At 33.8% G+C, this 20,146-nt stretch overlaps 1 protein-coding gene across 1 annotated transcript in view; it reads left to right on the forward strand.

Annotated features, from left to right (window-relative positions):
* The window catches only part of LOC129805724 (ras-related protein Rab-5B), a 31,529-nt gene that overhangs the window by 3,386 nt on the left and 7,997 nt on the right, over positions 1-20,146 (forward strand). The window contains exons 2-5 of the mRNA XM_055853837.1: positions 9,012-9,304; positions 13,325-13,445; positions 17,689-17,857; positions 17,927-18,046. Of these exons, the coding sequence (XP_055709812.1) occupies positions 9,048-9,304; positions 13,325-13,445; positions 17,689-17,857; positions 17,927-18,033 (654 nt within the window). The 5' untranslated portion in view covers positions 9,012-9,047 and the 3' untranslated portion in view covers positions 18,034-18,046. The remainder of the gene's footprint in view (positions 1-9,011; positions 9,305-13,324; positions 13,446-17,688; positions 17,858-17,926; positions 18,047-20,146) is intronic.

Genomic DNA, 20,146 nt, shown 5'->3' on the forward strand with positions numbered 1-20,146 from the left:
ATCGGTTCTAGGTTAATATAAGTATTTTATAAAGACGATTTTGCCTGACTCTGCTTAAAAGAAGGGAAAGTGTTTCGGATTAATTTGCTTTGGCTATTGCTAAATTTAACCAGGCAATCGACAAACGAAACAGACAGTAACCAGTAACCTGTTGTGACTATGGTTACGTTCAAGAATTACACCTCTAGATTTTTCCTGAAACACTAAAAACAAAAGAAGTTTAGAAATGAACAGACATGTTTTTTTTTTTTGAGAATGGGAGAAAAAGAATATTATAGTTAATATAAAATTTTACCAAATTAAGCATCTTGTATTGATTTTAAATTTAGTTCCGGGATGTCCGGGATTATGCATATTTTCGGGAATAAAAACAAACTGCGCGTTTTATGTTTATAAAAAATTTGCATACCTGCAAGAGATTTCTTTCAAATAAGTTGCAAAAACGTAATAATGCTAATTATTGTCGGCGCCAATTTTTGGCTTTCTTAGCACAAATATAACTACATTTGTAATTTATCGCATCAAAAATATTTACATACATTTAGGGGTATTTAAAAAGAAAATTTGTCAAACTAGCTCCCAATGACAGGCAATTCTGCATAAACGTATTTGCATAATCCCATTTAGGGCAGAATCACATTGACAGTAAAATGCTGACCGTATTTCTTTAATTTACGCATTTTCATTGCAATTCTTACGCAAATTCTCGATTACCGTATTACCTTATCTCATACTCGGTGTCCCAAAGTGAAAATAATAAAATATAATTAAATAAATAAAACGAAAATGCGATAAAGCAAAAAAACTGTACGATTAATTTCTCTTACAGTTTTATTTGCTCACCATTTATCGCATTTTCTTTTTATTTTTTCAATTTTCTTATATTAATTTCACCTAATGCCACCGAGTATGAGATAAGGTAATACGGTAATCGAGAATTTGCTTAAGAATTGCAATGAAAATGCGTAAATTAACGAAATACGGTGACAAAGTATACGTCGAGCATTTTATTGTCAATGTGATTCTGCCCTTATTCATAATCCTGGGAACCCCTGTATAGGTTTCATATTGGAGGTTATTTCAGTTTCAAGAGGTCGTAAAATCTGTAAACAAAAATTAATGTTTGTGTTTTTGTACAATTGATTTCTTTACTCTTAAAATTCAATTCTAAATCAAAATTTATTCAAAAATCTTCCCTGACAAGAAATTAGAGAAGTTGGTTATTTGACTAAGACCCAAATAGACTTAGGCTAATCCTTGAGAATATTTAACCTGTAAAATTAGGTAAAGCTTATTTATGCAACGGAACTGTTGATGATGAACCCTAAGCCCTCATTGTGCGACACTTTGATATAAATTTTTACTGACAATTTTTTATAGGGTAAATATTACGTCTGATGTTCATCAACCCTCACAAACCAGGCTAAACTTTTATAGTTTTATAAAATTTGACCAAGGAATATCAAGAAAATTCTAAGACAATTATCAATTTTGAGTGTTTTAACTAAAGTATAAAACTTACCTTAAAAGTATTATTTTGGTAATTAGTAAGGAAAAATCGGTTTCAAATGATTTTTTAAGATATATAAAAAATTTTAGGGATCATTTTTCAAAATGTCTGTCTAGCCCAAATGCCAGACTTTCAAAACCTTTCAAAACCGCTTTCAAAACCGCTGAAGGTCAGATTATCTTCAGTATCAATTGCGTTCAAAATACCTTGAAAGAAAAAAAAAAATAAAAATAAAAATTGATGATCCACTCTTCTTAAAAGGATTAAAAGTCTGTAATTGCATTCACACACTACAACAATTTATGTCCATATTTGAATTTATGTCCATAATTAACATGGAAAACGGTAACTTTAACCCCTAATACACCTTAAAAGCATAATATTTACACCGATTTCGGATCAATAGTGCAGGGTAAAATTAACATTTCCTGAATGTTATTTTAACTTTTTCGGATTTCTCTCAGTGTAGGGGCCATAAAAGAAGCTAAATAATCCAAAAATAATGAAGTTCTTAAAAAAATCTTTTCACCTCTTCAAGATCAGTTGCAATAGCTGTGATTTCTCTACTTAAAAACTCCTGATAAAAAATAATTTTCATATATTCTCTCTTCGGTAAAGAGAATCTACACACTGTATATGAGAGATTCATTATCAGTTATTTTTTTTTTGCAGACTTCTCTGTATTTGAGACAAAGACTATATAAATGTATCTGGCACGAAGACCCATGTGTCAAGTGCGGGAACAAAGACACACGAGGAGTAAGCTCATGCTTTCTCTCATGTTCTGGGGGATGGCAATTAGTGACAATCTGAGGAATCACAGAGGAGAGCACAAAACACAGAGATCAATTAAGTGATGCTCGCAAAGTCAGAATATTTTATTGATAAAGTGGGCTTCGATGTCAAGGTTTTCCATTGAAAGAAAATAAAGAATGAAAAAAAGGCACAATTGTCATGGATGAATCACAGACTCTCCGGAAGGAATCACTCGCCAAATGCATTGACCTCTTGTTCACTTTCGATTCTCCCGCATTTCGCTCAGCATTTTATGAGGGGTTTGTTTGGTCTGGGAGGGAATCAGGAGCATTCTAGTAGTGATAAAATACATTTGAATTTTGTCTGGAAAATTGAGTGAAATTCCTTCACATTCTAACAATTATCTTGCCTCTTTCGCGAGAATTTCTATCGTTTTCTGGAAATTGGAAAAAATTATGAGTTTACACAGTGAAAAATTATTAAGTGTGCATGCAAAGGTTCTGTAAATATTTGCCAATATGATGAACAGAAAATGGTTTTTTTTTGCTTCCAGAAAAGAAATGCAAATGTTAGACAAAGAATTATGGACGATCTTGAATATTTGTGTAAAAATGGCACTAGAATAATTTCTTTCAGTATCGATTTTGGTTGTAAATGGCTTTAAATGGCTCAATCATTACCGTTGATGCGTGGGTGACTTTTCCACCCCGATATTCGTAAGCTTTTCTTTAATTCTAACACTTGAAGATGGTCTTTGTCGTAAATTAGATCGGTGAACAAATGGAGATATTCTTGAGAAAGAAAAAATGAAGCTTATGGACAATCTTTGCATTTTTAGTTTGATTTGAAGGGATTAGGATCATTTTTCAGTGCTCTATTGACCAACTGGGAAATATGTAGGGGAAACTGGGGCAGCACCAAACACTGCGATTTTTTAATCAGATATTCGACTTCGGAAGACAAGATTTATGGAAATTTATAGGCATTATAGGAATACTTGTCCACGCAAGAAATGGTGGAGATAGTCCAAGTAGTTTAGAAATTAAAATTAGTGTTTGGTGGTACCCCGTGTTTGATGGTGCCCCAGTTTCCCCTACTGTCTATTTTGAATTATCTACTGATAAATTTCAGTTCTTTTTAACCGACAAAAAATGTCTATTCTGTCTAAATTTACCAATTAAAGCAAGGTTATGTAAGACCCTAAGTTGATATCTCTAACCGTTTAGCCTATAATTCGGGTGACATTCGGTCTCGAATGTCCGATTTTGAGAGAGTCTACTGTACTTTTTTAAATGAGGCAACAAACTTTTGACGAATAAAAAATGATCAAATTTTGGAAAACAATTATTTTTTTTATATGAAATGAAATTAATTATTGTTTTTAAATTTATAAATAAGATCTACGGATTACAGGAAAAACACATTTGCAAAAAGAAAAATTATAAAAAGTAATTTTTTCTATCAATTTTTTTCACTTGGTTTCTCAAACATACATTAGGCAACAAACTATTGACACCAACTGTAAATGCCGATCAATTTCTCAATTTTGACCCTTATAGCTCGGATAAGAAGTATCCGAACGACTTAAGTGTTTTATTTGTTAGACACACAGTAAAAAAAATTACAAGGATAATCGTTGTTTTGCTTTTTTACCACGATTATTCTTGTAAAGTTACACAAATTATGTATTTCAACAAAACGTGTAATCTGAAAATGTGTAATTTAAATTTGATGTAATTGTAAACCGTGTAATCAACTGGGAATGATTACACAGTTGTGTACATTTTCTTACATATTTCGTGTAAAATTACACAGTTTTCAAATAAAAGGTGTACAAATTGCACAATTTTCAGATAACATGTGTACAAATCACACAAATAAGTATCAGTACACACGATTACATATTTATGTAAAATTTACTATGAAAGTCATAGTGAAGTAGCTAAAAAATTTTTACTGTGCAGATATTAAGTGTAGCGACAATATACTGCAAAATCTGCCCGATCCGTGCCATAAGACCTGAGCTAATTAACTTAAAAAATTAGATTTTTTTTTTAATAATAGCTCTCTTAGTGGTGATTTTACTGACAGAAATTCAGCATTGAAAATGAAACCGGTAAACTAAATTTGTGAAACGTCTTACATCTAACTAAAAGACCAAGTCGAAAGCTCTGGAAAGAGTTGATGTTTTCTTAGAGTAACTCCAAATCCCCCGACGAACTCCGGTACCCTTATATTTTTACATTTAACCTTGGATAGTCCAACAGAGTCTAATTTGGCGTAGTTTTTGCCTCTATGGATGATAGGAACAAAAATAGTCTAAATATTTAAATCAATTTTCTGACAATACCAATGAATGATAATTTTCATTCTAATGAAAAATTATATGTCTCATTATCGTAGTTTTTAGTGTCGAGAGGTTTTTGCTTAAAAAAATTGGAAATATAAAAAAATAAATAAAAATTCTTCCTCAAAGCGGTAATTAACACTTTATTTAAATTATAATTTGAAAATTCGTCATTTTTGGGCTTAAATATTTAATATAAAGAAAATAGTTGGAGATTTAAAAAAAATATTCTAGATTCCCACAATCTTCTACTTTACGATTGCGCACAAATATTAGAAAGAAATTACGTTAGGTATAGTCAGGAAAAATTATTTTCTCTATGAGTCACGACGGGTGACCCAATCGTCCTTAAAGGGTTTACCGACTTAGTCAAAATCGTATTTAATTGGAAGGTCTCGAAAAACAATTGGTAAAATACTGACTAAAATACTAATTTTTGGTTTTTAATCACGTTACTCCATAAGTCAATATTTTTAGAGACTTATAACTCCCTCTCAGCTCTTTATCTCTTAAGTTACGTAGGGGAGACCGGGGAGGTTCGGGACAGGGGTAGTGTGGGACAAGGCGATTTTTTAGTTAATTTTTGAAATAAATGGGATTTGACCACAACTCAATCGTAGGCAATATTAAGATGAATATTGACTAAAAGAATGGATATCCCGTTTTATTGTTTAAATTAGCAGTGTAATCTGGGTACATATTTTCATAAAAGATTCAGGGATTATACGCTTTCGTTTTTTACTTAAAGGTTTTAAATACTAAAACTACACGCGGGGATGTTTGGGACACCTGAAAGGGGATGAACGGAACGTTGATTTTCAATAAGGTTGTAATCCGCCAATGAGTTTAAAACTAAAAGTTGCAAGAGAATTTACTCGCCTGGGGAATTTGATTATCATGATTGCAATATTTAGATTAAAAAAAAAACAAAGAAAGGTAGATGGAAAATAAGAAAAAAATACTTTAAATAATTGATTGACAATAAATGACTCTATGTACAAATAAAACTGATATTAATTTCTAAGTATGAAAAAAAGATTAAACATTTTTATTTCTATTAGAAATAATTTTAATCTATATAGTATTTAAAATTAAATAACGTGCTCCAATAATGTAAATTATGCGAGAAAAAAACGCGTCCCAAACATCCCCTTTTGCGTCCCATACTGCCCCACATCGGGGAGGTTTGGGATAAAGCGTCAAGTTAAATGTTTTATCTTTTCCAAGAAAAGTCAGTTATTTTTCAAGTTCTATTGAGTACTTTTAATGAAGTCAATATCCATAAGAATCCTATAGACCGCGTAAAATTGTAATACATTATCGTGAATTTTTGGAAAACTGTCACAAAGTTAAAACATGTAAAAGTGTCCAAATCTCCCCGGTCTTCCCTATTTGTTGATTTATTTCTAAAACTGTTTCAACTTATTTTAAGCAGACCATTCAACCGTTACCTCTATTTATGATCAGAAAATAATTTAGTTGTGATTTTTTTCAAGGTCAAAGTTCAACCACTTCAAGTTGTTTTCGTGTAATTTTTCCGATATATCTGATTTATTTGAAAGATGGTGACATTTTAAACAAAACATTGATCTGAATTAGTAAATTAGCGATAATCGTTCTTGTATATTAGGTGAGATTCTTAACAATCTCACCTACTATAATCCTAACAAAATTTCATGTCGTCCGATCGACCTCAAATTTGGCCAAAATGTGTTTCGCCACTTCCTGATTCCGAATATATATGTGACTAAGTTACGTTCCCGGCCGGCCGGCCGGCCGGCCGCTCTTTGGAGCTTAATAGCTCCTAAACTAAAAGAGATATCGACTTGCGGTTTTCGGCAAAGGTTATATATCGGGTGAAAATTGCAACTTGGTGCATAGACCCCCCACCCCCACCCCTCCTTCCGCCATTTTGAAGACCCCCCTTTTTTTGTTTTCTCAATAGCTCCGCCCCTATGGCATTCAGCGGACTCAAATTTTAGTATGTTATAGCTGGGCCTTAGAGCTTTCCATCAATACCAAACTTAAGGTCCCCCGACCCCCCTGACCCGAGCTATAAGGGTCCAAAAAAAATTTCTTAAAATGCCCATAACTCCGGTTCTAATTGTCAGAATTTAAAAAGTGAGGGCTTTTTGGAAAGCTCTCGTGAAATGCCACTTCCCCTTCTAACATCGCAAGTTCATAAAACCACCGCTAGGGGCGCTATTATTAAAAAGAAAATTTTTAAATCTTAAAAGTTAAATAACTCAAAAATTCCATTGTGCATCGGGCTGAAAATTTAGTATGTTGTAGCCGTTGATTATACCTATCAAACAAAAAAAACCTTAAGTCGATCCATAACCCCTGACCCGAGCTATAAGGGGTCAAAGTTCGAACATTGACCGGCCTCTATCTCCGGTTCTAATTAACATAGCGACCTAAATTTTACCTTTTTGGTTTCGTCTCGATGAGCACTTTCAGATGGAAGTTCAAAAAGTCACCACAGGTGGCGCTGTGATAGCGTCAAAATTCATCGAAATTCAAAGTCACTTTTCTCAAAAACGGCATTGTGCAAGTTAATGAAATTTTAGTATGTTGTAGTCCAGTCTAGGACGTTTCCAAAATGGTGCGTATGTGCGCGGTGGTTTCAATAGAACCGGAGATATGAGGGGTCAAAGTTCACGAAATTCAAAAAATCATATCTCCGGTTCTATGTGACCGATTTTGATGAATGAGGGCTTAAACGAAAGATCTCACCAAATGCTACAACTTTCTAGAATATTTGAACTTCGTGGGACCAACACCAGGGGCGCCACAGTCGAAAAACCAATTTCAATATCACATAACCTCAATTATCTCGACTGTCGCTGAACCGATTTTGATGATTACTTTAACATAATTGTAGAGCACATTTGTCTCTACATTTCGTCCATACATCATTTTTCGGTCAGACTACGCTATCACTCCGATTTTGCCGTTTAAGTGTGAAAAAATTGATTTTTCCAATAATAACGCTTTGAAATCACTCAGATGCCAATTTGACTGCCTCTACTACACCGAGACACTTAAAATAGGGGTTTAAATGGAAAGTCCCGCAAAATACAACAATTCTTTGATTTAGTTGAAGTTCAACAAATGAACACTTGGGGCACTCTGGATGAAAAAACGAGTTAAGAAACAAAAAACCTCGCTTATCTTGGCTTCTGAGTAATCGATGAGTTCAAGTTCTACGGCAAAATTATAGAGAACATTCTGGTCTACATTTCACCCATATATCACTTTTCTGTCAGTTCATCCAAATCCTTGACATTTTGGTTCAAATACAAAACTTGTATAATTTCACGAATTTGATTCAAGATAACTGAATGGCGTCTGCTTACTTCAGCATCAAATCGAATTTGCATGCACTCCGAGTTAGCTCACGTTAAGAATCTCACCTACATAAGCCGGTTAGGATTATCTGTCCCTTTAATTTATATTATCCTTATTTGAAATAATTTATTAAACTCACGTGATTCATGCAAAATGGCAAAGAAAATTTCGCAGACTGCTCGAACTTATGACTTTGATCTTCGAACACTCCGGAAAACTAGGACTCTTTGTTATTTCTGTTTTCAGCATTTTTTATCAATGTTGATTCAAAATGTTTTTTAGCGTTCAGAAGTGAAGATTGTAGAGATAAAGTGATAAACTTTCTTAGTGTTTAATCAAGAGAATGTCTCTGTGGTTTTTTTTTACCATCATTTGTCTCTAGTTATGATAATATTTGCATAAAAAATTCTATTGTTAGTATTTTTTTTTGCTAAACACAGTGAAGAAAATCCAACACAAAGTGACTCTTGAGTCTTTCTAGTACAAAGAACACTAAAAAAATACTTTATTTGTCTCTTATATTCTGTATTAAGTTTTTCCTAGAGGCACTTCAGGAAAATCTAAATGCGTATTTAGGTATTTCATTACAATTACACTTTATCAATTTTCTATAGAAATTCAAGACAAAACCGTAAACAAAAAAAAAGGTTTTTAACAATGAAGTCTCTTCGATATTTAGAAATTGTCTGTTCCATTTGGGTACTTTATTTGGCAAATAAATCAGTGTTTACATAGAATTGTGACCAAATATTTTTATGAATCATAAGATAGAGCTTATAATTTACATAAATACGTTCATCTGAAAAGCCTCTCAACATCATCCAAAACTTCGTAGACTCTGGCAATCGCCGAAATTGTAAAAATGTTGCTGTTATCAGTTGTGTGACGTAGAAATCATCTTTTGAGTCATGGTTGAAATTTTGCTGCCTTAGCTTAACGTGTAATTGTGTCTGCGATGAGAGAGTGGAGGAGAAAAGAAAAAAAACAGTGTTTGTTTTTTTTTCTTTATTCTCTCTGTTGTTATATCTGTGTTTTGCCTATTCGTAGGTCATCTGACGTAGGCAAGACAAGAAGTGCAGAAAGATGGCAACAACACCTCGAGGTGGAGGAGCAACAGCTCAGCGACCAAATGGAGCCACTCAGGGCAAAATATGCCAGTTTAAGTTGGTTTTGCTGGGCGAATCGGCTGTGGGGAAGTCCTCGCTGGTGCTGCGTTTTGTCAAAGGACAATTCCATGAGTACCAGGAGAGCACAATTGGTGCGGCATTTCTTACACAAACCGTCTGCATCGATGAGACGACTGTGAAATTCGAAATCTGGGATACTGCTGGTCAGGAAAGGTAAGTTTTTTTTATTTTAGAAATAATTTTATTGTTAGGGGAAACCGGGGCAGGGCTAATCACCAAAGAAAAGGAGGTATTTACTTCGAATAAATCTCAGAATAATACTACGAAGATAACGTACGTATAAAAACCAGTGATAAGCCCAGATACGCTTATGGTAGCAGAGATTTTTCACGGGGGACCTCGAAATCAGCTTAAAAAAAAACATTTAATATAGAGTGATTAATTTCGGTATCGTAAAAATCGGGGCCCATCTTTAGTATGCTCTCTCTCGATCTCAGATATAATATAATAAAATATCATCGAAATCGCTGCATAAATACCGAAAATACGGCCAGTAGGGGAATTCTGTAATTTTCGTGGCATTATCACGCGTGAGTTCGAAACCTGACAATGTCAATCGATATTTTTTTTGTCATATCATATGAGTTCGAAAATGCAATTCACTGATTTTTTAATGAAATGCCTTTACTTGATGATTTTATGAAAATACAGTACGTCTTGGTTGATTTGTTTAACAAGATTCATTGTCATTTGAATTGCCAGAAATCTCAAATATGTGACTTCTGATAATGCCATGTGAGCTGAAATGGCAACGTCACGGCTACAGAATCGCCCTTTCGAAAAAGCTCTCTTATGATTCGAACCCAATTCGTTATATGGCATTGCCAGAGCGTTACAGAATTTCCCTACAGGTCAAGTTTTTTTTTGGTTTTAGCTTAAGTCAGGGAACATCGAGGAATCAGCGCTAAAGCGGCGATTATGTGAACTTGCACTTTAGGCTTCCGGTAGATTTTCGAATAGGTTTGGCTTGGCTTTGGAGTTGCTTTGTGCGAATATTACCTTATACCACAAAAGCTGAGATTGTGCAGTGTCGCAGCTAAAATTATCTTACTTATAGAGAGGGTTGTTCTATTTCCAAAGAACTGCTTTTTTTATAGTACTATAAAGCTAAAATAAATTATTCTGGGATACTTTCGAGTCTCAAAAGAAACGAAAGAATTGAAGCTTAAACTTTCTGTTAAAGAGGAATAAAACAGTCAAGTAGTATCAGATTTATTCATAATAATATAATGCAAAACTGTCGTTAGATTTTCAATAGCATTTGAATCACGAGTTATAGGATTTTTTTTTAAAATTGATGTGCTTTTATTTAGATTTTAGTTTAGTCTTAGCTGAGATTCTTTACATTTACAATCTCAGCTTTTGTGGTCCGAAAAGAAATGCAACCTCGTCAGATCGCGCCGAAACTTTGGATTTACACGTTTTGATAATCATAGATCACGAATATCATTGGTATTAAAAATGGATTTTTCGTAGACGTTCTGTCCGTCCGTCCCGTCCGGAGTACAAACGCTTCTGGAGAGAACGGAAAGAGATATCGAGAAGCGGTTTTCGGAAAAGGTTAAATGTCGATAGGTGGCTAGAAGTAGGTGATGTCAGATCCACTCTCCCTCCACTCTCCTTTCCACCATTTTGAAACACCGCCAAATTTTATTTTCTAAAAAAATCAACTGATATGGCATCGCTCGTTCACAAATTTTAGTATGTTATAGGTGAGTCTAAGACCTTTCGATTAAAATAAAACTGAAGCCTCTCCGACTCCCGAGACTCGAGGTATAATTGACCAAAAATTAAATTTTCAATTGGACATATCTCCTGCTGTAATTATCAGTATTTGAAAAATTTTGGTGTTTGGGAAACATCTCACGGGATACTACAACCCTTTTGACACCCCAATTTCATCCGATTTAATCGAAGGTCCGATTAATCGAAAAATCGATTTTCGAAAATTCGATCTACAAGGCCGTTGGCAAAAATTTCATTTTTGGGTCACCGGTGACCCAATCGTCCTTAAACAGTTAATTGAAAAATCGATTTTCGAAATTTCGATTTCGAATATTTCGAAAACTAGACAATGCTTTTTCTTTAAATTTTAGTATGTTGTAGCTGAGGTCGAGACCTTTTCAACGGTGGGTTACACTATTCTCTCGATGTTTTTGACCTGAGCTATATTCAAAAATGTCTTGACCGAACCATATTTTCGGTGTTTACGAAGTAATTTCGATGAAATTTAAGTATATTGTATCTGAGATCGGGATCTTTCTGATGATGGGTCCCATCCATCCCTATTCTAACCCACTGTATCCTGACCCTTACTCTATCCACATGGACCGAACTCCACTTCTAATGTATATTACCCAATTTCAATGATTTTTTTGTTGGCCTGTACTCAATCTATTTAGAATATAAAATGAGCGGTGATAATCCCAATAAGGGAATTCTGTAACAGTATGAAAATGTCGTATGACAAATTTACAATCGGCCTCGAGGCAGACCTAGGACAAGGTGGCTGAATCAAATTCAGGATCTTGCATGGGAGCGCCTTGGGATCGAACTCGAACATCTTCCTGAAGTGGCGGAGGACCGACAGGCGTGGGCTGTTAATGATGTTACGATGATCACTGGGCTTTAATGTTGAACTGGTCCCGAAATTTACTACGAAAATTTATCATATGACATTCTCACACTGTTACAGAATTCTGCTTCAGATAAGCTTAACCCATTCCTAACCATGGTATTATACATCATACGCAAATTGAGTGATTTTAGATGATTTATTTCTGGGCAATTGCTATCCGCATTGCTTTTGGGAATGGATTTTTAGAAACTTTAGTCCTTCAATTACTTGGAAAAATAGCCCGACATAGATAGAAATACATTTTGTTGTTCTTTTTTCGCTTCGCAAAAAGTCATGCAAAATTTTTGTTCAAAATGGTGAACAGAAAATTCGACATCCCGTCGAATTTGTTAAAATTGACCTCTTTCCTCTTTCCTGATTTGAATTCTGGTTGCCAATTTTATTTTTTGGATAGTTACTCTAGTTTGTAAAGAATTTAAATTCAGTGACCCTTAAGACGTGTGTTTGACAAGGGCTCCCGGCGCCCCCATAATAGATAAATTTTTTTTCTTTTCAAAAAAATCATCTATTAATCTTATTAATCTGTAGGAAACTAATCTCAAAATATGAACATTCTGTCTCAAGTATTTCTGATATATTGACAGAATAGGTTATGCGGTTTTCAGGCTAGAGGTTTAGGCAAGTTCCCGAAGGTCTCAAAATCCTAAATAGCAAGCAATTTTATTGCTTTTTCAGTATGTAATTGATCATTTGCCCTTAATAATCCAATCTTAAGTCCAAATTTTAATTTTTTTTTACTGATATGAAACTGAAACCGTTAAGCCATAAGAGTAAAGGCTTAGGTCTGAAGCCCGTATTATGGTACCTCATAAGCTATATAGGTTATGGTACCTTTGGAGCAAGAATTATTCATAAAGCTGCTTACTAAAAGAAAAAGAATTAAATCTAGACGAAAGCTTTGAAAATAATGACCTAAACACACTTATGACTTAAGCTGAGAGACAGGTTAATGTAATTATAATCAAAATACAGTAGACTCTGGCTTATCCGTGAGAGCGGGACCAAAATGTCACAAGGATTTTGAGATTGATACACATTAAATTTTTGAAATCCAACAATTTTTTGTTTACATTGAAAATTTGTGGATTGAATCCTGACCTGACTGAATCGACATTCTCTCTAAACATGCGTACTGTCCAAAATGAGTTACAATGAGAAAGAATTACAGTAGATACAGCACATTTTCTTTAACAAAAAAACCCAAAAATGGGGACAATATGTCAACAAAATTTTTAAAATTCAACTGTCTCACGGACTTTTTTATGTCACCCGGACAAAGAGTCCACGGATAAGCGAAAGTCTACTGTAATGATTTGACTAAATTCCCATAATTTTCCCACTAACTAAGCCACTAACTTAGACTTAGTCAGAAACTGTTGGAAGTGCAATCTAATCTGATCATTATTTCCATTATAATTATTAAGCCATCTCTCGGCTTAAATCGTAAGTGTGTCTAGGGTATAACTCTAAATCACGTGAGCTAAAACCAAGAAAATTATAATGATGTTCGTTTTTTCTGTTGTCTCTTTTTGCAGATATCACAGTTTAGCGCCCATGTATTATCGCGGTGCCCAAGCGGCAATTGTAGTTTATGACATTCAGAACCAGGACAGTTTTCAGCGGGCGAAGACTTGGGTTAAGGAACTACAGCGACAGGTAAATAATAATAATAAATCTCTTCCTGTGGTCTTCCCATGAGGTATCTTCCTATTTTTTCCACGTGCACTTTATTTATTACGCGCCAACTCTCAGTTTGAGAAAGATATTTTCTCGGACGAAAATCTCTCTCTCTCGTGTCTTCTGGATTCATGTCTCGAAACACATTTTATCCATTATTTGATGAAGCAGATTGAATTTTGCAATACGTATTCTCCTCTGTTTTTTTGTATTGTTGAGAGAAAATGATGCACTGGGATTTTGCAGAGAAGCTATTATTAAATACAATAATTTAATAGATACAGCAGTAGAATATTTTGGTGATTGAGAAGTGGAATGTCTAAATGTAAATATTTGCAAAATTCACTGAATAATTATGGATAGCGGATATTAATTTCTTAGAAGAATGAGTTATACTTTATTTCAAATTTAATGCATTCTATTGCAATGGATGAAATAACCAAGAACCCAGGCATCGTACTTTAATGCCAGAAGGAATTCTTTAATCACATTCACAGATTATTGATATTATTTTTTTTTATTATCTGTGGAGGTTTTTATGACATTTTGTGGCGCATCAATTTGTTTTTCTGCTGGGGAAATCCATGGTGAAAAAAAACCTCCCCTGCTGATTTGCTGCGAGAGATATGTAAGAGAACGTGTTACGCAACTTGAGTGTATGAAATATTAATTTTAAAGTGAAAGTCCAAGTTATAAAAATTTGTGAGAAATTGTGTCAAATTTTTCGCTTTTGGATGATTTTTGCTCAACTATGACGGATTTATTTACTTCTTGGTTAATTTTTGAAGACTTAGCAAAATGATAGAGATTTGTAAACTTCTTAAGAAATTTTACACCAAGCGCATTGGTATTACAGTAGACTCTCGCTCAATCCTGCTGCCAGAACTCGCATATGATTTCGTCATGCACGCGTCTGTATAAAACACTTTCAAATTGATTTTTATTTGATGTTCCTTATGAACTTTCGCCACCGAAATCCATCTCGACTGAAGTATAAGCCTTAATTGTAAGACGAAATCACTTACACGAATTTGTTCCCGACAATGGGAACAAAAAGATTCCCCACATGAGTAACAATTTCGTTCCAAAAATTACCTCGTCCACAGACACCCAAATTTTTGGCGCAATCTTGGTCCTTTTATGAGACTCAGGAAGGTACTCAATATTAGTACCGAATTTGTTCCAAAAATTAGCTCTTCCATGGGCACCGAAAATTATTGGAACAAATTTGTACCTCCTAGGAGAAACAAAGACACCCAATATTAGTAACGAATTTGCTCCGAAAGGCACCATCGAAGCGAGGAGGACACCAAATTTGTGGCATTTTTCGAGCTATAATATTTATGGTTTCTTTTTTTTAATTCGAATTCCAGAGATTCCCTTCCTTTTCCGCTACCGCTGCCAACACTTGCAAGTGATTTTGTAATGCACACGTCTGTATAAAACATTGTTAAGTTGACTTTTATTTGATGTTCCCTTATAAACTTTCGCCACTGAAATCCATCTCGACTGAAGTATAGGCCTTAACTGTTAGACGAAACGGGGAAGTCTTTTAACTCTTTCGCGTCACACTTTTATTAAGCGGATGAATTCATGTAAAATTGAGTTTTTCCTAATGCTTTATGATCAAACATCATAGTTCTGAGAGGAAAAAATTTTCCATTGCGTGAAAACTCGGAAAAACCCCGGGTCATATATGACCCTATTGTCCTCAAGGGAAGTGTACATACCATTTTCAAAATCTATATCACGGGCTTTCTAAGAGTTTTTTTGCTTGAAGTTATTAATTTGGCCAAAACCATGGCAAACTGGATTGTCTTGATGAACACTGTACTCCTGGTGTTCAAGGAATCTTCCTGGTAATCCCTTGAACAGTCACTGTCACAATATTTTGAGTGGTATTTGGCAAAAATAAACTTATCCACATATTTATTCACACACAATACAATAGCACAATATGAGACGCTTACAGAATACTCTAAAATATTGCAAAATATGTTATAATTCATCAGATATAAGATGAAATGTCCAGGAGTAAGATGTCCTACCTGCATTTCACTACATTTCGCTATAGGTTTGGGACGAAAACACTGTTACCCTTGGGGACAATAGGGTCATATATGACCCGGAAAATTCTACACGCTTTTCTGGAAAATTGAGAGTTGTTTATTATATCAAAATATGCAATATACAATCTTTGGATATTCTATTTTGTGTTTCTAAAGAACTTTTTGCTGAAAAAAATAAATTAATATAAAAAATTTTGAAAAAGAAAAGTCATTTCACAAAGTTCGAAATTAGTGATTTTTGGTCTCAAATATTTTCTTTTCCTGAATATCTGGAGTCTTGAGAAAATTAGCCAAGAATCTTACATCCTTCTATTATGATGTCGTGCACAAACCGTTAGATTTCAATTAATGTAAATAGTCAAAAAAAAAAGATTTTTCCCTGGGTCATATATGACCCTAATGACGCGAAAGAGTTAAGTAATAAATAATAATAATAATGCTGGCACAACATTCCATGAAGGAACTAGGCCTTGCCGCAAGAGGATTTCTAGACATGCATTATTACTTTTTCTTATACGGGATGAGATTGTCAGTCTCATGCCCGTGGAATCAAATGCAGTGAAGCTCACTGGATGCAATTCGAACCCCTTTAATGCCAGAAAAATTCCTGGTGACCTAAAGGGGATTCGAACCCGGGACTCTTGCATCATAGAGCGAGTGGTCTACTACTTAAATTAAGTGCTAATCTTTATTGTTAACGGTACGTGAAGTTTTCAAATGAAATAATTACCTATTTCGTGAACAAAAAGGGTTTTTCTGAAGTGTCTGCGAATGCTTCAATAGGAAACCCCTGAAATATGATTTTTTTGGAGAGATTATCTTATTGTTTGAGATGGGAAAGGAGAAAAGATCAGGAATAAGTACAAATCCTGCACTCAAGAGTAATTTAACAAGGTTTTGGAAGTCTTTCGTCGCGGTTTCACGTATACTGTATGTCTCCAATTAGGATATTCCCTTGTCTCCATTTGGATTAATTTGTTTCCAATAGAAGCATTTTGCATTTGTCTGTTTTTCTTGTATTTAAGAAGTTTTCAAATTATTTTTAAAGAATTTTTACTAAACAGTAACATTCTAGAAGAGTCAAGGAGCAAATTTATCTAATTCTCTTCAGAAAAAATTGAAGTTAATGTGTTGAATCTTCTGTCAAAGTTAAAGCGTCTGGAAATGGTTTTGAATTAGGACATTTACTCTAATTATCACATAATTATCAATAATTGATAACAAGCTAACTAATATTTAATAGAAATGTGTAAGAATCTTAGGAAAACTAAAAGAAATTCACATTATTTGAAGGCATGAACGTTCGAATGGAAAGTAGTTTCCCCTACCGTATAGAAGAACATCCTTTTGACAAACTTTTAACATCATCTAGTTGGAAATCCTGACAAAACTTTTTCATATTCTGTGTGGAAGATCATCATCTTCATAAACTTTTCTTGTTCGGCAAAACTTTTTTTTCAGAATAGACAGATAATTGAAAACTAACTCGAAATAAACAGATATTGCAATTGATAAACAGATATCAAAATAGTGAATGTTATAGGGTCGAAATGATCAAAAAAATGTATGTATTAATTTTTTTAAAAACAATTTGATCATTAAATTTTATCTATTGTTTTGTTCTTGAATTTAATGTTCGAAATTCAGGAAATTGTAATAGTTCTATTCATTTTAGTCTTTTTGTCTATGTTTTCCAAATTAATTACCATTCAATTTGCAATTAATTATAAAGTTTGCGATTTAGCCAGCGATTACAGTGAGATACAATGGATTTTAAATTGTGCATTAAATGCAAGAATGTGAACAATAAAATGGTTTAGTAGACTGTTAAAATATTCTCTCGATACAGTCAACTAAAGTTTTAATTACTGTCATTGAAATTTATTTCTCTTGTGAGAAGGTCTTGAAAAGTACTCTCGTGAGTAACATTAAGGCAACACACGACTGCACAATGAAATACAGAGAAATAAAGTGTGAATAATTTGAAGATTATCATCACATGTGGTATAATCGATAATTTTAGTATAAAGGTTACTTTTGTTATGTGCTTTTTTTTGTCCTTTCTGTCAAAGGAATTCTTTCATTTTGTTGGGGATTTTGTGGAGGAAATTTTTAAATTGAAAACAAATTGTTGTATTGTTTGGGAATTTCAGGCGGCACCAAATATCGTAATAGCTTTGGCTGGAAACAAGGCCGATCTATCTAACAGTCGAGTGGTTGAGTATGAAGAGGCGAAACAGTATGCTGAAGAAAATGGGTTACTCTTCATGGAGACATCCGCCAAAACGGCGATGAATGTTAATGATATATTTTTGGCAATTGGTGAGAAATGATGCATTTTTTGCTGATAGATTTTTGGTAAAGATTGTTAACATTTTTTTTTCTCTTTAGCCAAAAAACTCCCCAAAAATGAAGGAGCTGGCCCACAAGCTGGTGGCCAAGGACGGAGATTAGAACAAAATGAACAAAGCAGACAGTCGTCTAACTGCTGCAAGTGATGTCATTTTGCAGGTGAGTATCGAAAAGATTGATAGTTACAGATATCACTACAGTGTCATGTTGAAAATATTATTTACAACGGACGCCAAAGCACAAAAAAAACATAAAAAAAAGATTTTTTAAGACACATCTTAAACAGATAAAAAGTAGAAGAAAATTGAAAATAAAAAGTTCAAAATATTTGTTTAATTATTCTATTTTTTTATTAAAATTTGATCGAATTTAAAAATTTCAATTTAATCAGCTGAAGTGGTTAAAACTCAAATTTCTGAAATTTTATAATTGCAGTATATATATTTTTTGAGTATTAATAATTTCAAAAAGAATCTAGAATATTATTTTTCTTGCTTTTTCAATTTAATGAAATGTAATTGACCGAAATTGTACGTATTTTTTTATCACTTCTATCTATAAATCGTGAGTAATTTTTTGTAAAAATGGAACATTTTGAAGTAAATCGTGTCAAAATCCTTAAGTTTGTCCAAAAATGTCTTATGTAGAGGAGATTAGCCAAACACTAGATTTTGTGCATATTTTCATTAAGATAAATTTGAAAATGATTTTTCAAATATATCTTGCTTCTTAATTTCAATTTTCTCGCGCAGAATAAGAATACGAGTAAAGAAAAAGCAGTTTCATTGATTTCATTATTTCAGGCATTGAACTGTATTTTTTTTTATAAATTTTTGCGTAACATGTCGTTCTAGTGTGGACAGAAGTGATTTACTCATTCCATTATTCTGTGTCTTTCTCATTAAACATCGTCGATTGTATCACCTAGTGTCATATTTTAGTAGTATTTTGACGTCCTCAAACCGGGGTATAATTTTTCCAGAATCCCAAAATGAGTGAAATATTCCGTTTTCTCCAGAATAAAATTTTTTTGGCCTAATCTTACCTTTTCACTGAAATACAAGGAGTTATTCATAAGCAATTAGAATGGCTCGAGTTCCCGGTTCCTCGAAAAAATTATATGGGTTCCCTATGTTCCCTGAAAAAATATATGAGTACCTCGAGAGTGTCCTGAAAATTGTAAGGGTTCCCCGGGTTCCATGAAAATTGTATGGGTTTTTAGATTACCCCGTGAGTTCCCTGAAAAAAAAATAAATGTTGGCTTCCCCGAGATCTCCGAGTTCCACGTGGGTTCCCCGGATTCTTAGTGAGTGAAATATTTAGTTCAATTTTAATTAAAATTGCATATTTGTTGCTCACAAGAATTGTAGCCTCAAACCGAAAGATTATTTTCTTGTGACAAAACACATGTAGGGGAAGTACTCATAATTTTGGACAGGATTCATTTAAACATCAATGTTCTAAGTTTGCAGCAGGGGGTGACATTAGCTCTGAAAAATGCGACCGGTTTCAGTGTAATTTTTTCCCTGTTTTCGTACACATTTCACGAGATATCTCCAAAACTACGTAGGTTGCCAATTTAGGGTTTTCGATTGCCTCTTCGTTATTAAATTGGCTTTTATCTTGTATTAGTATTTTTTGCTAGTTCATTCTACAATGACAGAAAACAGCTAATAAACTCAAAAGTTTTTTCGGCTCTTTAGAAACATATGGGAAACATAGGAAATGTCATGCCCCTGGTTTGAAGTATCTTTTTGGACACATTGCTTGTAATTTTGGATAGAAAACTAGCCTCAATAGGTTGCCCATTCTTCTTTATTTCAAGAACCTATCTTACCGGGTTCTCTTCCTGTTTATATAAGGGAACTCTAAAATGTCACAAGGAGCCCGGAAACGTTCCATAATCATTCATTAAAGTGATTTGACTTTGCTACTCCAAATGCGCGCGGATTCACTCATTCCCCGGCCTTTCTGGGAACCTTTTAAGGCTTTTCTCACTACATATCGTTCGTAGAGATGATGCTCCTTTGTTTCTCCAGGCATTTATACAACCTAGTCATCACAAAAGTTAAAACTTTATAAAATTTCGAGGAAAAATACCTGTCCAAAGTAAGAGAAGTATCACCGTACTGGTGAATCTCTTAGAAAATTGCCCATTTTTCACACGAAAAACGTAATTCACAAGGCTAATCTCACTTGAGGTCACATGTACAAATCAAGGAAAGATTTTTAGTACTTCATCATAGCTAAATAAGACTG

Source organism: Phlebotomus papatasi, chromosome 3, assembly GCF_024763615.1.
Source record: "Phlebotomus papatasi isolate M1 chromosome 3, Ppap_2.1, whole genome shotgun sequence".
Lineage (NCBI taxonomy): Eukaryota > Metazoa > Arthropoda > Insecta > Diptera > Psychodidae > Phlebotomus > Phlebotomus papatasi.